The sequence below is a fragment of the Pelodiscus sinensis genome, chromosome 14 (assembly GCF_052426305.1).
Source record: "Pelodiscus sinensis isolate ZL-2025 chromosome 14, ASM5242630v1, whole genome shotgun sequence".
NCBI lineage: Eukaryota > Metazoa > Chordata > Testudines > Trionychidae > Pelodiscus > Pelodiscus sinensis.
Genome location: NC_143065.1, coordinates 26,308,348 through 26,329,755, shown reverse-complemented (window position 1 = coordinate 26,329,755; position 21,408 = coordinate 26,308,348). Strand labels below are relative to the sequence as shown.

General features: G+C 43.9%; 1 protein-coding gene across 3 annotated transcripts in view; it reads left to right on the top strand.

The window, feature by feature from the left end:
• The window catches only part of FSD2 (fibronectin type III and SPRY domain containing 2), a 35,304-nt gene that overhangs the window by 11,191 nt on the left and 2,705 nt on the right, over positions 1-21,408 (top strand). For all 3 annotated transcript variants that reach the window (XM_075897144.2, XM_075897145.2, XM_014581662.4), the window contains 8 exons: positions 307-329; positions 1,403-1,524; positions 4,147-4,302; positions 5,150-5,284; positions 6,870-7,023; positions 7,522-7,655; positions 12,149-12,281; positions 17,125-17,301. In XM_075897144.2, the coding sequence (XP_075753259.2) occupies positions 307-329; positions 1,403-1,524; positions 4,147-4,302; positions 5,150-5,284; positions 6,870-7,023; positions 7,522-7,655; positions 12,149-12,281; positions 17,125-17,301 (1,034 nt within the window). The remainder of the gene's footprint in view (positions 1-306; positions 330-1,402; positions 1,525-4,146; positions 4,303-5,149; positions 5,285-6,869; positions 7,024-7,521; positions 7,656-12,148; positions 12,282-17,124; positions 17,302-21,408) is intronic.

The following is a 21,408-nucleotide window of genomic DNA, read 5'->3' as shown; positions in this document are numbered from 1 at the left end:
TTGTGTATGGAAGCGGACATGCTTTGTCGAGTCAGCTTCGATGAACTTAGCCAGAATTTTGCAATCAGAAAATCTAGAAAGAAGCTATTTTAATTTCAGCATACATGTAAGTTTTGTGTCATTTCAAAAAATAAAATTTTATTTTACGGTATAGTATTGTTTTTATTTTGAATTAATTATGAGGGGACACCATCTTTTCAGTGCTTTGGGCCTCTAAAGCTCTTAATTCGGCCCTGATTGTGCTGCATAAATGGAAGATTTTCTATCTTATTTGCTCTCTCTTTTTTTTTTTTTTTTTTTTTGCAGGCTGCAGTACCTGTGCTGGACAGGTAATGTCAATAATATTTTATTTTGCTTTTCACACATCCAAAATAATCTGAAATGCTAATCGTGAGCATGCTGTGTTCTCAAGTATTTACTAATTTTGTGACGATTTTGATAGGGGCACTCCAAAGATTACTGAAGTTAGGAGTTAGAACTCTTGAAATCTTTCATCATTCTAATTTAAACTTGAACTGGAAAAGTCTCCGAAACAAGTTCAACAGCTTGAAACTGATTCAGAACTAATTTAATAAGCACAGATCTAAGAGACAGAGCATAACTAAACCAATGTCACCTGGGTTTAGTGATAGAAAAATGATTGGAATGACTGAAAAACAGGATTGCTTTCAAAATCTTAAAGAAATGCTTTGGATACAAAATCCGCTGCAGCTGGGCTTTCTAAATACATAGCTTAGTAACAAGCTTATACATACAGCAATAAGGAGATTTACTAAATGCAGCTGAGGGTCCTCAAAACTGATAGCATGAAATGTAGTAATGGTCAGGAAAGAGCCCTGGGATGTGACAAATCAATTGCAAAATGTACATTTAGTTCACTTCAATTCATCATAAAAACAAGTAGGAGAAAAAGAGCCTCTTTTTCATAACTGTGCAGCACCTAGTACAAAGGGGCCTGACTTTGTTACTGGACTATGAATAATAAACACAAAGACAGTTTATGGAGGCAAAATGTGCTTCCTTTAGAATTACATGCCAGTCAAACCACTGCAAGCTGAAGAATGATTAGGGGATGGACTAGATTGAAGGACTAGTGGCAAGATTTGGCCCAATTTGGATATAAGAAAATGTGAGCAATAATCTTATGCATGCCCAGAAATACATTTCTGAATAAATGATATAAGCTAAGTGACAAATGGAAGCCAAAATATGTCTTGTGCAACTATCTAGACGTTTTAAGAAAGGACTTTGCTCTCTTTTTAGTGTCAGAAAATGCAGCCTCTATTGAATAATAAAATAAAGAGTTCTCTCTTCTTATTAACACTGACGTTATTCACTGAAGGATCTCTTAGAGAGGATGGTACTGTCGTCTTATATGAATTAGTCTCTTTTACACTTACAGGCTGGGAGAGTTCTTAAAAAAAGATATAGATTTAGAGCTTTCAGCACTGCCAGACTTTGGAGACAGAGTCATAGATTTCGCTGATATTCAGCAACTAATGGATTCCATTAATACCATGTCAGGTATTTGTTTTATTTGTCCACCATTTCAATCCTTTTTACAATTCACGTTTAGTGTCATGTGAATGGAAGCCTGTTATTTCTTTTAAAGGGAACTTGCAAGGACACAAAGTTGTTTGCTTATATATTTTGCTTGTATATTTATGACTTGGCATTGCCTAGGTCCTTAAGGAGGGCTCAGGGCAGAGGTCTGGGGTTGGGGTGATGCGGGCGTCAGGGCAGGGCTTTGGGATGTGGGGGGCTGAGGACAGGGAGCTGGAGGTGTAGGGGGGTATAGGAGCCAGGCAGTGGTGGCTCTTTGGGGCTGGCATGCTTGATGCCCCTGTGGTCATTTTAGAATATAAATGTTCCGCTGTGCTTGCTGCCCTCCTTCATGGTCATTCTGGAGTATAACTGTCCCTGATATCAGGCCCTCTCCCTTTCCATTTGATGAGAAACAATTGGATTGCAGGCACATCCCATTGTCCTGGCACAGCCAAACTCTTATCCTCCTTTAAGTTATGAAAAGAGGAAGCTGTATACCAAAATTGGTGGTTCTAGCTCTTACTTTGTAGGGGGCGTTCTTGAACAAACAGATGTACAAATAGATGGACTGACAGACAGACAAAAGCTTTCCATAATATATAGTAGATAGATAAAATTAGCTTCGAAGTTATTTTCATAGGGTATGTCTAGAGTACATGGCTCCGTCAATGGAACCATGTAGATGAGTTTACTAGACATAGGAAAATGAAGCGGCGATTTAAATAATCGCCGCTTCATTTACATAAAAATGGCCGCTGCGCTGTGCCGATCAGTTGTTTGGCAGCACAGCAGGGCAGTCTGGATGCCCTGTGGTCGACAAGGGAAGCCTTTGTCAACCGCTCGGTATGCCTCGTGAAATGAGGTTTACCGGAGCGGTCGACAAAAGCTTCCCTTGTCGACCGCGGAGCATCCAAACTGCCCCGCTGTGCCACCAAACAGCTTATCAGCACAGCGCGGTGGCTATTTTTTTGTAAATGAAGTGGTGATTATTTAAATTGCCGCTTCATTTTCTTATGTCTAGTAAACTCATCTACATGGCTCTGTTGATGGAGCCATTTAGTCTAGACATACCCATAGATTTTTTGCTGGTTTTTTTAAATCTTGGAATTATCAACACTGTCAAGTGTGGTCTTCCCTAGGTTTGCTGGGTGACTTTTTGGAAGACTCAGAGAAGTGGGTTCAGACCTGTCCTTTATAACAAGCTTGTCTTTCCTTCTAGACCATTGTATAAATAGAGATTAATAAATAACAAAACCCCAAAGTTTAAAACAGTCTGAACTACTTCTCTCAATTAATCAGATTTTAGTTGCTTGCTCTCCTGATAGGACTCTGTAATTCTCCAGTCATCCTTGGAGTCCTCAAAGAAAAAGAGGGTACATAAAGTTTGGTTTTCTAATTATTAAAATAAAAAGAGATAGAGAGAGAGAGAGATAAATCCCCATAGAAAGTAAGATCTTTCAGGTCTCCTTTATATAGCACAAAGACCCAGAAAAGGCATTATACTTTTTTCTTTTTTCCTGGTCACCTTTAAAAAGTTTTGCTGGTGCAATGAAATATTTGCTATGTAACTTGTTTGCCCTTGAACATTATGCAAGCCAAGTGCTTGACATGTTCTTCCTTCAAGTTTGTGCATTCAGCATTATCACCAGTGGCTTCTTAATACTGGAACTAAAAGCTTTATCTGTTGTTGGCAATAGTGCAGATCACTACAGACTTCTCTGCTGCGGCATCCTTCATCCTGTTAACTGGGCAGCTTGTGAAGTTTCCAGTTTTCCTTCCCTCATTCAAAGTCACCTATATGCACTAGGCCAGCAGCTTTCAGTCTAACTCTTAGGGACAACCAAGTTTAGGAGAGGTTTATGTTTTTGTTGCCTGAAAGCAAATCCCAGGTAGTGGCTGAGTTTGGATCAAGTACTAGGGGATCTAAATCTGGTTCCTACCCATTTTAGACCCTTGATTTTAGTGGTGTTACTTATGATGCACACTAGCATGCATGAGGGTGGAAACAGGGCTCTGTGTTAATATGCGGGTGGCCTATGAAGTACAGTAATGTGTAGCATAGAGGTACCGGAGGCATCCCAGAAAAGCAATTCTGCACCCAAGGAACATGTCCACTTTTTTGGAAAAAATTTTGAAAAAGCGGACACGCTCTTTTGCCATCCCAGTAAATCTTGTTTTACGAGGAAGAAGGGATGTGTCGAAAAAGCATGTTTTTCTGAAATTTGGTGCCGTGTAGACACGCCAAATTTGGGAAATGCCTCTTTCAACCACAAAAAATCTTTGTGGATTTTTGCAAATTGTATCTTTTTCCGACTTACCTTTGCAGTCTAGACATGGCCTAAATGTTGTGTATTCTAACAACTCTATGTGCTCCCTGCTGATGTGCTCTGAAAGGTTTCCACATTACTATAGCACTGTTTGAAATGGGACTGCCAGTGTACACTAGATACCTTTGTGTATTTTGTCTCAACTGGGGATAACAAACCATGCTTCCACTGAGGGAAAGTACCCTCATGCCATGTAATACTCTATTAAAGAGGGTATCTGTTCCTCTCCTTGCTGACGTGTGTTCATAAACAAAAACATCTGTCTTCATTTCAGCTCCTTCTGCTCCAGTGATAAATCCCCAGGCTCCCAACTCAGCAACTGGCACCTCCGTGAGAATATGCTGGGGCCTGTTCTCAGACGACACCGTCGAATTCTACCAGCTGTATTACAAACAAGTCAGCGACGACACACCTAGTGAGGAGCAAGCTGGTAAGAAGGCACAGATCCAGGGACACCCATAGGCTCCAGTTCAGAAAGCAACTGGCTCCTGAAACTGGTCTCACAAAGGGCTTCAGTGAATACATTTGTACCTGCTGCTGCTACTGCTTGGGGATGGGTAGCTGATCTACCTTGAGGTATTTTAGAACATAGATCACTATATTATCTATGTGCCAACTTAAAAACTACATTCACTTTGCAGTGTAGCTCAATGCCAATAATAGGCTGCAACTCTCCCCACCTGCCAGCCACCCCAGTTACAAAACGGCATTAGCTCATACTATCTGTATGCGCTCCTGTTGAAAACAATTCCAGAGCCCAGTCCATTTCCCAGCATAGATGGAGGCCTGAGCATGCCTGAACGGGCTGGTTAGAAAGGAAAGCAGAACCCATATGAACTTTATAAGATTCAAATAATGAAAACAACAATCTTTGAATGGTCTTTGCATGTTTCCGCTGTTGGGATAAATTGTGGAATATGCAGCATCCGTTTTGAAGAAACTCCAGTGACAGGTGACCAAGATGTAGCCATTCATTTTTGTTTTGTTTGGGTAGTATTAATACTACAGAAGAGGATGCTTCATTGCATTTATGTCCCCGTTTATGATGGATGAAGTACTAGGGGATCTAAAGGTACTAAGGTATCAGCAACTGTACTGTGACTGAGTGAGCAATGTGATCTCAGAGCTAATTGAACGAACAAGACAGAAGAATGATGCAACACTCCTCTCACAAGAGGCAACAAAAAGCAATGTTCTCCTTCACTTGGGATGGTGAGTTGGAAGGTGGAATGTCCAAGGAACTGCGGAATGGATACCTGGTGTTTTTTTCATTTCAGAGCTGATGCTGAAAGTGAAAGAAACATACTGCACAGTAATGAACCTGGTGCCTAATACACAATATGAATTTTGGGTCAGTGCTTTAAATGCCGCCGGCATCAGTCCAGTGAGCGAACGAGCAGTTTATGTGACAGGTAAATGTTTTTCATGACTATAATATGAGTAAGTGACTTATCATAATGATGACTCTCTGGACTTTATAATAATAATACTTAAAGCACCAAGCCAGCAGAATCAGTTTGAATTTAGTGTGGTATGACTCCATTGACTTCAGTGGGGTTACCCTGATTTATATTAGAATAGAGAAAGGGCATGAGGCCCATTATGGTCATTTAGAGATGGGAAACTGAGGCATGGAGGTTAAATGACTTATTCCAGGACACAAAACAAGGTCTTGACTAAGCTGGGACTGGAATGTCTGCAGCTCTGCTGGTTTCCATCTCCAAATAATGGACAATACTACTTTCTCTGCACAGGTTTTGCCATTTTGTCCGTCAGTGAGCTCTTTGTAATTGCAGGGCAGTAAATTAGATTTTGATTAGTGATCAGCCAGAGTCGCAAGGTTCCGATCCAGATCTCAGCATCCCCTATATTTTGGTATGTTCAGATCCAGGGATTTGGTTCCATTGTAGAGTGAGGGGGGCCAGTCATGATAGCTGGATTTGGCTCCAAACTCCACCAACATTCAGGAATCCTCAGGGTTAATGTATTGGTAAATGTGAGTGCAAAGAGCACTTTTGAACAGGCAGTGCTGTCAGACTAGAGTAGTGGTGGGCAACCTGCAGTTTGTGGGCCACATGTGGCCCATGGACCCCCTGACTTCATCCCTTCCCCATATACCTTGTGCACTAGATCCCTGAACATCTCACGCACTGGGGTATCAGAGACCTGAACATACCTGCTCCTTCCCTCCCTCCCAGCATTTTCAGTGGAGCCATGAATCACCCGATTTGTGCTCCCTCCCCACTCCTCGCCCTCCCTCCCAGAGCTAGAAGGCCACAAATCAGCTGTTCATGGCATTCCAGCTTTGGGAGGCAGGGGGAGGAGCAGGTAAGTGCAGGTCTCTGATACCCCAGTGCGTGAGAAGCCCCTGGGGTGGGAGGATAGCCAGTGGGCCACAGGGCCACAGGTGGAACTCAAGTGGGCCACGGGCTGCTGCTGCTCATGCGACCCACCCACTATTTGTTGTTGCCCATCTCTGGATGAGAGACAATTTAAGTAGCGTCCACAGAACACATCACAAAATCTGAAATGCATTAGAATCAAGCACAGTCCCTGGTTTGCTGTTTTCTTTCCTAACACATTGGCATCTAACTTCTGAAGAGCAATTTAGAGCAGGAAGTCCTCTCACCAGATCTCCTTGGACCTCAGGATAGCTGTCTGATGCTCAGCTGTTTTAAATTAATAATCCATATAGTGAAGATAAACGTCAATGGCCAGGATAAACCGACATGAAAAAGAACAGTGAGCATTCACATTTCTTTCTGATCTACTGCCTTGTGGTTGCTATATGACTTTAACAGTTCAATAACATATCTGAGTAGCACTAGCATTTATCAGCCCAAGAGTTTTCTGTTCACTGGGGAAGTCATGAATGAGTTCCTTTTACCGTTTAATATCACATCAGTTCTATGGAAATTCAACAACAATAAGAGCGTTATTTTCAAATAGCAAATCCCATAACAAAATGGCTTAGACTCTATTTTATCTGCATTTTAGCGCCTTCACCTCCTATCCTTAAAAGAAAAGAAAGCCGAAGCTGTGAAAATGCAGCACTGGTGTGTTGGGAATCTGGAAACATGAATCCTGTTGACTCCTACACAGTTGAATTGTCCAAACTAATAAATGGAGAGAATGGAGATATCATTACAGAGTGAGTCAGTCCTCTATCACACCGCCTGGGGATCCAAAACGACCCCTTGTTATATGGCATGCTGTATATTTCAAAGCACTTGTAGGTTGAAAAGATGAGACAATATACCCTGAAATACACATGTGGATGATGCATAGCACAAGCGTTGGAGAATGATGAGCATGTTCCCTGATTGGATAAGTTCTATTCCTATTATATTTTGGTGTGAATATATTCAGAAAGCAAACTGAAAAATTTGCTTTCCACATAAGGGTGACCTCACGTTCTGTGATGTTAGTAAATTTGATTGTACAAATGTTTTATGCGCAATTTAAATTACAAGGGATTGAAATGTGGCGGACATGCAGTAATTTTAAAATCTGAATAAACAGGCATCCCCCCATGTTCACTGTGCTGGCAACTAAGATGAAAAGAGTAAAATAAATTGCTCTCAGTTTACAGACAAGAATATACCTTTATTTTGCATCTTACAGTTTTCCATTTCTTTATATTCAACAGATCTATTGTTGGAATTCCTAACTGTGAAGCTCTAATTCAGCTGCAGCCAGGACAAAGTTATCTTATCTCTGTAAGAGCTGTAAACATGGGTGGTCCCAGTGAGAGAAGTGAGCCTATTTCTATCCATACCACAGGTGCGGTGATAAATCTGTAGGCATCTTTAAGAGCCTGATTCAAAGCCCACTGTAATCAATGGAAAAGTTTGCCATTGATTTCCACAGGCTCTGGATCTGGCCCAAACTCTCTCTTGTCTAGTTACACGTGTGGTACTTTTTGTGAACTGAATTTCTTTGAGTAGTAAATATATCATCTTAACTCTACAGTTCTGAATGAGGCCTGGCCATTATATGAAACAAAAGACAGGACTATGCAGCACTTTAAAGACTAACAAGATGGTTTATTAGGTGATGAGCTTTCGAGCCACTTCCTCAGCTCAAACTGTGGAAGAAAATTAGCATGACCATATATACCAAAGGGATACAATAAAAAAAAAAAGTGAACACACATAAAATTGACAAATCAGATTTTAGAACTGAGGGGGGAGGTTAGTGTCTATGAGATAATGATATTAGGGGTGATAATTGGGGAAGCTATCTTTGTAATGGATAAGATAATTAGCATATTTGTTAAGGCCCATTCGTAAGGCCCCCTCCTCTGTTCTAAAATCTGATTTGTCAATTTTATGTGTTCACTTTTTTTTTATTGTATCCCTTTGGTATATATGGTCATGCCAATTTTCTTCCACAATTTGATCTGAGGAAGTAGGTCTGGCCCACGAAAGCTCATCACCTAATAAACCATCTTGTTAGTCTTTAAAGTGCTGCATAGCCCTGTCTTTTGTTTCAGCCAGCCCAGACTAACACGGCTACATCTCTATTACTGGCCATTATATGTGTTGCTTAAAAATACTATTTCGAAATGCTGCTGAGAGACTAAATCAACCCAGTAACTGTGGGTGCTGCCCAGCTACAACCACCATTGGTAATTTTACTTTACTCCTAGCGTTACTGCTGTGTAAAGATAGCGCTTCTGGGAATTATGGAAGATTCAGTCAATCTGCACTTCTCGTAATACTTACAAAAATCCCCCCGCACCGAATTTCTATTGTTGGCTATGAGGATGATTATGTGGTCTGGTTCCCTTTCCACCACAGTTGTAATCATGCTATTATCTCAAGTGTGTGACATTTCAACCTGCATAAATCAATCTAGGTGTTTGAAATTACAAACAGCTGCTTGACGTCTGCTTGCACTGCATATGTTTGCTTTCGGTAACACATGCCAATAATTGCCATGCTGTTGTTTGTATTGTACTTGTATTGAAGTAACTGCATTTTGATTATGCTGATTTCCCTTGGGATTAGTGCCAAGCGATTTCTCTTCACAAAGTCGACATTATGCAAACTCCTGATACTACTGGGAATGGTAAACACAAAACTAGAATGCTGGGAATCTCATCAGCAGTTAAAATGGATGCTCTGGATTATCATCAGAAAGTGCTATTGTTGGGGATGAAATACACACGTTCATTATTACCCCTGCAGCACATGTTGCTGGGCTCCAGCATGCTGTAGGCACAACGCATCCCTGCACCAGTGCCAGGATTAAAGCATGCACATGGCAGACAAGGACAAAGGACAAAGATTAATTTATGCTGCTTATGTGTGTTCTCTTTGCTGGGATGGCCCAAAGCTGCTTTGGGTCCCAGTGACGTTAGAACCGCCTGAGGATTGCTCTAATTTACACCCAGTTGCCTATAAACTAAGCTTGCCAACCTTCCGGGATTGTCCTGGAGTTTTCAGGCATTAAAGATTGAACTTTAATTAAAGCTTACTAGGGGGCTGTGGGGCCTGCTCACCGCGAATGCCAACCCGTCTCTCGTGGGGGTGTTGGCAACCCTGGCTCTCCCTGCTGGCAGGGTAGGCCAGCCTGCAGCCGGGCCAGTCCAGGTCCTTTCTCCCACCCCTCCATTCCCCCCCCCCCTTTGCTGTCCATGGCATGTGCCTGGCCCAGCTCTAACCCTGGCAGCTGGGGAGGTGCAGGGGGGCTTGACCGCCTTGTGTGGGGTTCAGGTAGTGCCATGTGCACCTGATGCTCTGGGGCACTGCAGCCTGCTGAGGTAGGGAAAGCCGTAGTGCAGGGGGCCGCTGTCCCGACCTCTTCCTGATCTGGTCCTGCCTGCCCCGCTCAGCACCCCAGCCCTGCCCACAGAGACCAGGGCAGCCAGCCCACCTGCTGGGAGTGGACGGGAAGGAGCAGACAGGTTGGCGTGACTGCTCCCCTAGGCAGCTCCGGGGTGCTCTGGCAGCCACAGTAAGTGCAGCCACTGGGCAGGGAGAGAGTCTCTGTGAGGGCAGCTGCACCGGGTGGTCGGGCACCACGAGAGCCTGGCGGCGGGGGAGCCCCCAAGAGCCCACTGCTGGCACATATGTCTGGTTGGCAGTCCCACTCCTAGCCCACTCCCCGGGCTGCTGTCCCAAGCACTGTAACCTCCTTCACCCTGCTCCTGTGATGTGTGCGTCGGGGGGGGAGGTCTCCTGGCTACTGTGCTATGCTTCTTGGCATAGAAAGTCCTGTGGGGTGGAGGAAGAGGAGTAGGAACCAAGTTTAAAATAGCAATTCCAAATGATGAGGGGAAACAGTGAGGTTGGGCTCGAGCTGGGAGTAGGGGAGGAGGAATAGGAGGAGGAGGAGGCAGGTGGGTTGTAGAGTGAAATGATGACGTTACTCTGTCATGCCGCAGGAAAGACTTTTTTTTTAATATATAGAGAGATGTTATGTAATAAAGCATCCAGCAAAATGTGCAACCAAAATTAGCAGCCCCTATTATAAACTCAAGGGCTGTGTCTACACTGGCGCATTCTTGCGCGAAAATGGCTGCTCTTGCACAAAAACATGCCACCTGTCTACCCTGGCTGCGTGTTCTTGCGCAAGTAAACTGACGTTGTACTGTATAAAATCAGGGCTTCTTGCACAAGAACTCTTCCAGAAGAGGCCAGTGTAGACAGGCAACGTGAATTTCTTGTGCAAGAAGCCCCTATGGTTAAAATGGCCATCAGAGCTTTCTTGCGGAAGAGAGCGTCTACACTGCCATGGATGCTCTTGTGCAAAAGCACATCTCCTGCGCAAAAGCACATGCCAGTGTAGATGCTCTGTTGTGGAAGAGTTCTTGCGCAAGAAGCTGCCAGTGTAGACGTAGCCAAGGTGTCATGGTGCTAGTAACATTTCCCCATCCCTCTAGGCTCCCCAAAAGACCTTGGCATGTCCCTTGTACGGCACGTTTCTGCAGCCAGCTATGCCGCCTTTGTAATTGCCTGGGCAAGTACCGCCTCCAAGTAGGAGTTCTCTTGGAAGCACTTACTATGGCTTGGTAGTGACTTTGCATCAGTGGAACTAACACACTAGTAACTGCACTGCAAAAATGAACTGGGCCCCATGTTTCTCTCTTTCTCTACTGCTGCTAACAGCATAAACATAAATACAAGAAAAGCGTCCTGTTGCTTCTGCTGGACAAGCAGCTTCAGATGTGCTCAATTTTGTTAGTGTGTCATCTGTGCAATGGCAATGTCCCAGCAGGTCTTACATGCTACCTACAGCAAGTTTCTAGCACTCAAAGATATTGACCCTATTGTGAATTCCTGAGCCCTTTGTGCTGTTTGTGAAGCTCCCCACCAGGCAAGTCTCTTTACATAGGAGAATCCCGAGGCGGATAGTACAGTGTTTCTCAACCTTTTTTTATAAAGTACCCCTTTAAAAAAATTATAATACCCCCAGTACCTACAGTTTTCAGACACACAATTTTTTTCTACCATTGCAACACAATTTGTTTAAACATCTTAATTGCAGCCGGGCGGGTGATAAAATTTTGGGGGTGTAAAAAGTACAAAAATAACAAAGCGCTGTAAAACTTAAAACAAAAATTCAGTTTTCTCCAAATTTCAGTTGTGTTGACGTACCCCTAAGGGTACTCAGACCTCTGGTTGAGAAACACTGGAGCAGTGCACCCGCTAGCTCCAGATTCTCCGGTACAGGACAGCATGTGTGACATGATCTGGTACTCTCCTGCTGCCACACTGATCCAGCCAGGCCACAGCTAGTTTGGTGGAACCCTATGCTAGGGTCCGAAAAGACCCCTGTTCAGCTCTGGATTGGGATGCTGCATATGGCCCCATTGCCGTTTCTGAAATCAGCCTTTATAGGCAGCAGCTGAGGATTGAGGCCACAGCACACAATTTAAAGCCCTTTCCCAAGTCAATATTTTTTTAAACTGCTTTTTAGATTATGATCTAGATGAGACAAAACTGGAACATCAAAACCCACCCTACTGTATTTTTGTGAGCGTGTAACATCTTAATACTTTGTTCGCAACCCAACTAACGGTTGGCTTTTGGTCCTAGGCCAGACAAAGCCTTTTCTGTGTATCAGACTGGCTAGGAACAGAGATGTGGTGATAAGCTTTGGCCTGTAATAAAGGAAACTCACAAAATCAGTTGCTAGCCCATTGCCAGGACTCTAACCCTACTCTGGCTCCAGACACTGATCTCCAGCCCCATTGCAGCTTATGTATATGTTACTTAATGCAGCTTCAAGGTGCTGCGACAAATTACAACCATTCTGTTCTCTTGTAGGCACTTACTTTTATCTTAATGAGGACACTGCCCATCCTTTGCTGTCTGTTCTAGAAGATGGATTAACAATTGCTTGCAGTGAAATAGAAAGCTTAGAATGTGATTTGCCCTTCCGGGATAATGGTTTTACAAGGTAAATGTAGGCACTTAGCAGTTATAGCTTATTGCTTCTGTTTATTTGCAAGAACTTGAAATCCTCTTCAAAAGGTTCATTGATGTGATATTGGTTTTTATGAGCCTAGAGGGGGGTCCACAAATTCCAGTAACCCCAAAATTCCAAAAGAGTAAATCCAGCCATGAGAAGCCTGAACCACAGTCCTCCCTGCTCCCCTATGGGGCTGGAGGACCAGAGACGTGAGGTGTCTCTACTGGGGCCACATCAATGAGGGTTGGAGGTTTTCAGAGGGTTTTTGTTTTGTTTTATTTTGTTTGTTTTGCTTCTCACTTGTGTGGTCCTCAACTGATTTTTCTGTGGGTCAGTGCCCCCCCGCCCCCATCCAGAAAAGGTTTCTCACCCCTGCCATTAATAAAGAAAACATGGAAACCTTTTGAGTTGGACAAATTAATATTTTACTTTATTGAAAATGAAGTTTGATAAACTAACATGAGAAAGTTAAAACTCTTAAGCTTTTTAATAATTTAATATTTCCTTTCTTACCAATTAAATTAAACCGTTCTCCCTAGCTGCAGCATTAGCAAAATGGTTCAGGCGTAATTATGTAATTAATGGCAAATTTCCATTAGTAACTGGTGGTCCACAGAAAGATGGGCTATAAATAGGCCAAAAAGTTTGAGACCCAGTGGATGAGAGGGAACATTGCTGGGAATGACAAAAGCTTTGTTGCTCAATTGCCAGTGTAAACAAAGCCTGAAACTACCCACACATGATATGTCCTCGTTTCAGCTTATATTGGTATGATTTATGCTACTCAGGGGCTTGAGTAAGCCACACCTCAATGGCATAAGTTACATGTACAGAGCTAAGCAGGCTGGAGAACACTCTCCTGTTGGCCTAGAGCATCTTCACTACATAGACCGCAGAGCTGCGGCTGTGCTACTGAAGGGCTAGTGTGTAGACGTGCCCTCAGTTTCATTGCAAAGGTGGTAGTTTTCAATTCACTTCAGGGTTAGCTCCCCAGCACACCCAGATTAGGGACACAGGTAATATAAAGCCATCTTTGCCTTTACACCAGGCATGGGCTCAGCATAGCTTGAGAATGGAGGCTCGTGGCTCTCCGACATTAGCAAAAAGGACTATTTTTTTACTTAATCCTTTTTTAGAACCAAACACCTTTAAATAAGCTTTCAGGTGCTGCTCCTTTGTCACCAAAACTGCCCCCACCCATTCGGAGGGCATTGTTCTTTGACGTCGTATTTCATTGCTTGCAGTTCACTTTGTAGCATCATTAGAATTTCCTTTGTGGTGGCTTCATCTTGGGTTATATAAATTACATTGTCCTTCTTATTGCACGGCCCATGTGCACATATCCAGATCTCTTGCCTTGGAAACTCATTTGTCTTTTAATTCGGCACAGCGCTCAAAGCCCAAAGATGAATGTCACAAAAACAGCTCAAAACCATACGCTCTTAATCCGGCAGCAGTGGGATTCTAAAATTAGCATAATTACTAGATTTTTTTTTAAATACAGTGATCCAACATTTGCATACTTCATAGGCTTCAAGAGGTAGTGGGAGTTCCCTTCCTCCTGCTCCTATTACTAAAAGCTGCCAAAGTTGCCATGGCAATGCCTCCTCACACGTAATGGAACACAGGGATGTGTCCATGAGTCTCTATTCATGGATGGTGAGAGCTGGGGCTGTTTTTATCTGTTGCTATTGAAAGGAAAATACCTACCCTGCTTTTGCCATTGGAGCCTAAATCACATTTTCCACAGTGACTTAGGTACTAAGGCCTAGACTCTCAGAGGTATTGAGATGCATAAGGGCCAGATTTTTAAAGTACAGGTTGAACATCTCCATGGTGTCGCCAAACTAGAGAGCCCCTGGACCAGAGAGCCCCGGCTCGGGGCAGCAAAGCCTGCTAATCTGTTGACAGACCCTGGGAGAGCCTTGAGTCTGTCAGCAGAGGAGCTAACCTCTCCTGGTCCAGCAAACTCCCTCCTTTGGGACAAGTACGGTTCCAAGAGTGCTGGACCAGGGAAGTCCAACCTGTATTAATTTGCCTAAAGATGCAGAGTCCTCGGCTGTGTCTAGACTGGCCAGTTTTTCCAGAAAATCAGCCGCTTTTCTGGAAAAACTTGCCAGCTGTCTACACTGGCCGCTTGAATTTCCGCAAAAGCACTGACTTCCTACTGTAAGAAATCAGTGTTTTTTGCGGAAATACTATGCCGCTCCCATTCAGGAAAAAGTCCTTTTGCGCAAAACTTTTGCGCAAAAGGGCCAGTGTAGACAGCTCAGATTTGTTTTCCGCAAAAAAGCCCCGATCGCGAAAATGGCGATCGGAGCTTTTTTTTGCGGAAAAGCGCATCTAGATTGGCACGGATGCTTTTCCGCAAAAAGTGATTTTGTGGAAAAGCATCCGGGCCAATCTAGACGCGCTTTTCCGAAAATGCTTTTAATGGAAAACTTTTCCATTAAAAGCATTTCCGGAAAATCATGCCAGTCTAGACATAGCCCTCTAGTATATTTTTTAAAAGTCCATAGGTGTCTAATTCCCATTGGTTTCAAAATCTCTAGGTGCCTAAATATATTTTAAAGTCTGGCCCTTAGAAACCTAAGAATCATTGTAACTGGTGCAATTCAGTAGCCTAAGAGCCAGGTTTACAAAGGTATTTAAGCATCTGCAGATGAAGATATGTGCCTAGAAGGACTGACACATCCTTAATCAGATTGGGAATTTTAGAAACCATGGACAACAAGAGCTGCGAGTGCACAGGTAAATAAACAATTTGGCAGCCCAGCAGGGGCTAATCCTGGCGAATTGCATCCGGCATGTGGGCCGCTCATTGCTTACCCCTATTCGCGGAGGGTGGGGGCTCTTTTATGTTGCACATGAACAGCTGGTGCTGGCACACTAATAGTTCTGAATGCTGAGACTGAGTTTTGGAAGCTGCTGTTAATTTTTGAAACCCTCTATTATGTCAGGGTACAGCTCCTGTGCCAAAATCACTAAGACACGTACAACAAGGAAATTACGCAGCAAACTTTTTTCTGAAAGTTTATGTAATCTGAAAACAAATAATGCATTTCCTAACCCTCTCAATCAGATGCAGGCTTGCCATGCTGGCTTCTCAACCTTAATTACTATGGTAATACTTTGTTACCGGATGCTTGCACATCTTTGTGCATGTCCTCCCATTCTCCCCTCTCTCAACTCATAAAAAAATGCAATATTTTCATCTTATTTCAAATTTCAACACTCTCTCTTTCTCTGGTCTTGAGACATTTACTTGGGCTTCTAATGAACTACAGAATTGATTTAAGTGGTTGTTGCTTAGGTGTTGTGTGGCTTAGGAACTGTCTCTTGCTCCTTGTGCCCTTCTACATGCACTGAGCTCCCAGCAGGGTGGGAGTTTAATCATGCCTAGAAGCAGCAGAGCACTGTTGCCAGCTAAGCCTTTGTAATTTACTTCCACAGAATAAAAACACAGCCTGTAAATCCGCAATTAAAACTTATTTGTGTGATTTATCACCAGCTCTCCTCTGTGACATTGACATGAAGAGGGCTGTAGCATGGATTTTCCCAGGGCAAGACTGAATGTAACTGGTTAACCTTTAGGGCTCACTGCCCTGAGTGTAGCTGAGAAGTTTAAGCAACATACAAATTGCTTAAGGCACTAAACAAATCAACTCAAGTCTCTTTCTAAAGGCCCCATAGACCAATGAGATATAGAGACAGGTGACGAGGGTACAAATTCAGAAGCAGTTTTGGCACTCATCCTGTGCTGCATTCAAATATGGGGACGGTCTGCTACTCTTACTCACACTGAGTCTATCCTGCTCATTAAGTAGCCCCATTACTTCTAACACTTTGGTGTCTGTGTGGGTGGATGAACTGGAAGGTAACAGTAAATCCCTGGCTGCATAGGAAGAAACACACATTAATACCTAAGGGTTGGCTTGGCCATGTCCCCTTTTCCCTGCTACACTGGCAGCAGGGAGAGTATTGGAAGGCCCCACTCTTGCTAATGCAAAAATGGATCACGACTGTTCAGGGCCATTTAACCAGATGTAAGACTCGATTTTGCTGGCAGCATGATACAAGGTGGCTGTGCCGTATCAGAGGGTTAGACTCTGGGCTTCTGCAGATTTTGCCTTTTCTACAACGTAAATTTTTAGCTAAAAACACCCTGATGGAACAGGGGCTCTTATAAAGCCTGATCCTGCACCACTGCAGTCAACAGGAGTTTTGCTATTGATTTCAATAAGTGCAAGGTCAATCCCCTACTGCTGCATGTTTGTCTAGCTCCGTGCTGCTTGCAGGTTGCGCTGTTGGAATGAATGCACACTGATCAGAAACTAAAGCTTATTACTAAAACAGTCTCTCTCACAAGCCTGATTTATCTGGCTTCTTAGCTATGGTATGTTAAAACTCGTCCTGTTCACTCTGATATATAACAACTGTGTGTGCAATCTCTGGGTCTCTTTCTAGCAAATTACTATTTAACCAACGACCAAAAATATATGAAGCTATTCTCTGTTCCCGTAAGAGCTCAGCACACACTTCTATGCAATAAAACACAGACATAAACCTTTAGAATTTCATTAGATGTAACAGGCTGAGTAAATGTTTCCTTTGTATTCTCTAGGCCAGATCCTTAGCTGGTGTAAAGTGGCATAGTCCCACTGACTTCAGGGGAGCTATAACAGTTAATGATCACGAAGGAACCAACCCACGTTGTTAACAAGTCAGCTAGCTCCACTTCTATTTGTAAATATTTAAGGTTTGCATGCAAGACCGAAGCATTTTAAATACTATGCATATACAATTACATGCTCTGATTTTCCTTTCCCAGATGCATTGCTATCCTGGGAAACATGATACCATTCCAAGGGAAACATTACTGGGAGGTGGAAGTTGATGAAAATATGGAATACAGGGTCGGCGTGGCTTTTGAAAATACTCACAGACACGGGTACCTGGGGGCAAACAACTCATCCTGGTGCATGAGGCATATTGTCACACCAGCAAGGTAAACACATGAGCACTCCAGATCCCTCAGGAGCCATAGCTAAGAAAGCTGTATGTGGCCCTATGCGACGGGCAGATGAACAAAGCCTGAGCCAGTCATTGAACTGTGTGGCTGTAAATTTCCAGCTTAGACTCTGTGAACTGGAAATGGATATAATGGAAACATTATACAAAAGGCTTTTAAGCTGCTTAAGAGTCCTAGTCATCGGCAGGCATCTCCCCATGAAATGGGCTATCCCATATTTAAATCCAAACAAAACCTGTGTTGTCAAAGTGGGTGTCAGACCCCCTTTCGGGGCATTCAAATCCCAACCAGAAACAGCCCAGGTGAAGGATTCATTTAGACAGTAAATGATACAGGTATTTGGCTAAAGTCAGAAATACAGAATGTATTTGATTCCACAGATTAAACAGGCTCCCAGACTTCCACCTGAAGGTGTGAGCTTCTGGTTTACATCTTCAAGGTGGCACATGATATGGTAGCATATAATACAAAAACTTTGCATGGGAATCTACAGCACTTTTGCTTCTGAATAGCACAACAAATAAGATCTACAGAAAAATAATAATTCTTACATTTCTCTGCCTCATTTTTACTCACCAGTCCACAGCATTCTTTGGGCTGTGGTCATCCAAGGTACTTCTGTTGCAGTGTGCGCCTGGGGCTCTGAAACATGGAGCCTTCTGGCCCCCGTATACCTATTCTGACTGTGGCCAGTCTGTCCCCTTCCCATCTCCTTTTCAAACTTTCCTCTGTATGTCTCTCTGGCTACGTCTGCAATACAGGCTTTTTGCGCAAGAACAGTTGCTCTTATGCAAAAACTTGCAGGGTGTCTACATTGCACATGTGTTCATGCGCAAGTAAATTTACAGTATAGCATCAGAAAACAGGGCTTCTTCCAGAAGAGTTATTCCTCTTCCCACGAGGAATAAGCTTTCTTGCGCAAGAGCTCTTCCATAAAAAGGCAGTGTAGAAAGGCAACATGATTTTCTTGAGCAAGAAACCCCTATGGCTAAAATGGCCATCAGAGCTTTCTTGCGCAAGAGAGCGTCCACACTGCCATGGACACTCTTGCGCAAAAGCACATCTCTTGTGCAAAAACACATGGCAGTGTGGACATGCTCTTGTGGCAGACTTTTTGCACAAGAACTCTTGTGCAAAACAGTTCTTGCGTAAGAAGCCTGCAGTGTAGACATAGCCTCTGAGTCTTCTCCCTGCAAGCCCTTGTCTCATCTCCTCTCTCTCTGTCCTACTTGGGAAATTTCCACTCTCTTCACTTCCGTCTTTCTTTCAGATAAGAGTATGAAGCATCTTCTGTCAGGGAACCACTTTAACAAATCCACTCCCCCAAATTGCTTCATTCTGACTCAGTGGTGGCTGGGTTTTACTGACCCACCATAGCCTCTGGCCTGGTGGACACGTAATATAACCCTGCCAGCCAGAGGTGGATACATAGCAACAGCGGGGCATCCACAAAACAGCAGTTTTCACAGTAAGAACTTTGTCATAGCAACCAGAATTCGTAAGTCATAAAGAGGTTCCATAAATCATCCCCAAGTCCCCTGCCTTCCTACTGACACCCAGAGGAGGTGGGAGATGCAGCACGCACTGCACTGGTCTGTGGCTAATGTAAAAAGCATTCTCCCTGAGGCATTATCCCAGTGTGCCTCACCTGAGGGAGGCTCCATGCTCACCACCATTCAATACAACAAGAGTTTTGTTTGGACCCTGGCTAGGTGACAGCCCTATTAATAACTGGACTCATTTCTTACACAGGAAGGGATGCTGTTCACCCCCAGGCCAGGCTACCAAACTTATTACCCCTTCTGCCCCTGCAGGAAGGTTAGTTTGATTTTCCAGCTAACTGTGGCTGAGACACACAATTAGTGACTCTGGAGGAATCTGATGAATAAGGACTTTGGTGGGAGAGAGGAGATAAATTGACACGAGCAAGGTTCTTTCTGAGTCAATTCCAAGCCCAGCTTCTGGGAACACTTAGGGAAAGCAGGCTGCCTTTGAGAGCAGGCTGGGATGAGCGTGTGGTGAGGGAGGAAGCTGTCCCTTGTGAAATGCTGGATCACTTCACTGCCGCTGCTGAAAAACATTTCCCATTTTCGCTCCAAAGTGCTCCCACGGGAACACAGGCTGCGTGTTCTCAGGCTGCAAAAAGGCCTGTTTCTGGCTGCAGCGCTCTGGGTTGGGGGGGTGGAATATGAGCATCTGAGCAACTCGCAGTCTCCTTTACCTGATTGTGAGTTAATAAAGGAGACAAGGTCTAACTCCATTACAAACACCTAACGCAGTCAGCGCTGAAATCAGAATGCCATTCACGTGTGACTTTTAGTTGCGTCTTGGGAGTCTCGACTTAAAGAGAGCACCATCTAGTAACTGAATGTGCATAGCTAGAATTCACTGGCTTGTCTCAGCAGCACCACGGTGGTTGAATTAGGAGTGCTTCTGGGACAAGGGGCCAGAGATGCAATTTAGAAAATACAGCTTTACAACCAAAACTAGTTACTTTGGAGGCCATCAACCCCTCCACTAAATTAGACAGTCTTTGCTCAATGGGACACATTCCCCATCTGCTGACAGACGCGAGCAGTGTCAGTGCCCCCCAAAGGCTCAGGGAAGATGGTTTAATAGTATCTACATCCCTTAGAGCTCTTGCCACAGGACTTGAGCTCTGGGGACTTGGGCTGGATCTTGAGGGGGTGGAATAGCACAGTGGCTGTTCTTTATAGCGTATTCCTTGCCAGAGCTTGCAGCTATCAAACTGCAGCTCTGAGCAGGGGATAAAGCTGCTCCAGGCAAGATTAACTCCCAGTGGATTCTACGTACAACTGGAAGGAAAGGTGGCTGGTACAGCATAACCCCTATATGGAGGAGAGGTGGCTTCTGAAGTTGTATAGATGCTTCATAAAGCTCAGCTCTCATGTTCATTTCAGGCCAAAACTCTGCACATTTAGCAGGGATGGGGGGAAATGTAGGTCATAGCCCCCACCCTGATTTTTCCCTGAAAGGGAGAATCTGGGCCTATATAACTATTGTGAGTAAGGCTGCAGCCGCCAACTATATAAGCCCACCATTTTAGAATGCTCATAGTTAGGTAGGGGGAGACTGCCTGTACATTGTGGGTGAAACAGGGCTAGGTATACATTTGGGGAGGGGTCACAGCTATCCTGTGGGCAGAAAGGGACAGTATTGGGTGGGACAGGGCTGCACACATAACTATGGAAAGCAGCTTCTCTCTACAAGGGGCAGAGTAGGGATGATAAATTTTGATTAATCAACTAATTAAGTAGTCAATGGAATTTCCATCAAATACTCAGTCAATAACGGGAGGGGGGGTGCTTGCTATCCCGCTGTACCTCTGCCTTTGAAATGTACAAGACCTGGGGGTGGCTCTTGTATATTTTAAAAGGAGAGATGCAGTAGTTGGGATGCTTTTGCCTCCCCTACCCCCCACAGAGAGTGCTGGGGGAACCGGCTTTTAAGTCAGCACCCTCCCCCCCAACACCGGCTCCTGCTCCCCCCACTACCTCTCTGATAGAGGCAGCAAGGGGTGGGGAAAGTGACTAGTTGAGTCACTACTTGACTACCCGATAAGCATATGCTAATTGTAAAGTCGTGCACATCGGGAAAAATAACCCCAACTATACGTACGGTATGATGGGGGCTAATTTGGCTACGACAAATCAGGAAAGAGATCTTGGAGTTATCGTGGACAGTTCTCTGAAAACTTCCACACAGTGTACAGCGGCGGTCAAAAAGGCAAATAGGATGCTAGGAATTGTTAGGAAAGGGATAGAAAATAAGACCCAGAACATCTTACTGCCCCTGTATAAAACTATGGTACGCCCACATCTTGAATACTGTATACAGATGTGGTCTCCTCACCTCAAAAAAGATATTTTGGCCTTGGAAAGGGTTCAGAAAAGGGCAACTAAAATGATTAGGGGTTTGGAATGGGTCCCATATGAGGAGAGGCTAAAGAGACTGGGACTTTTCAGTTTAGAAAAGAGAAGACTGAGGGGGGATATGATAGAGGTCTATAAAATCATGAGTGGTGTGGAGAGGGCTGATAAAGAAAAGTTATTTATTAGTTCC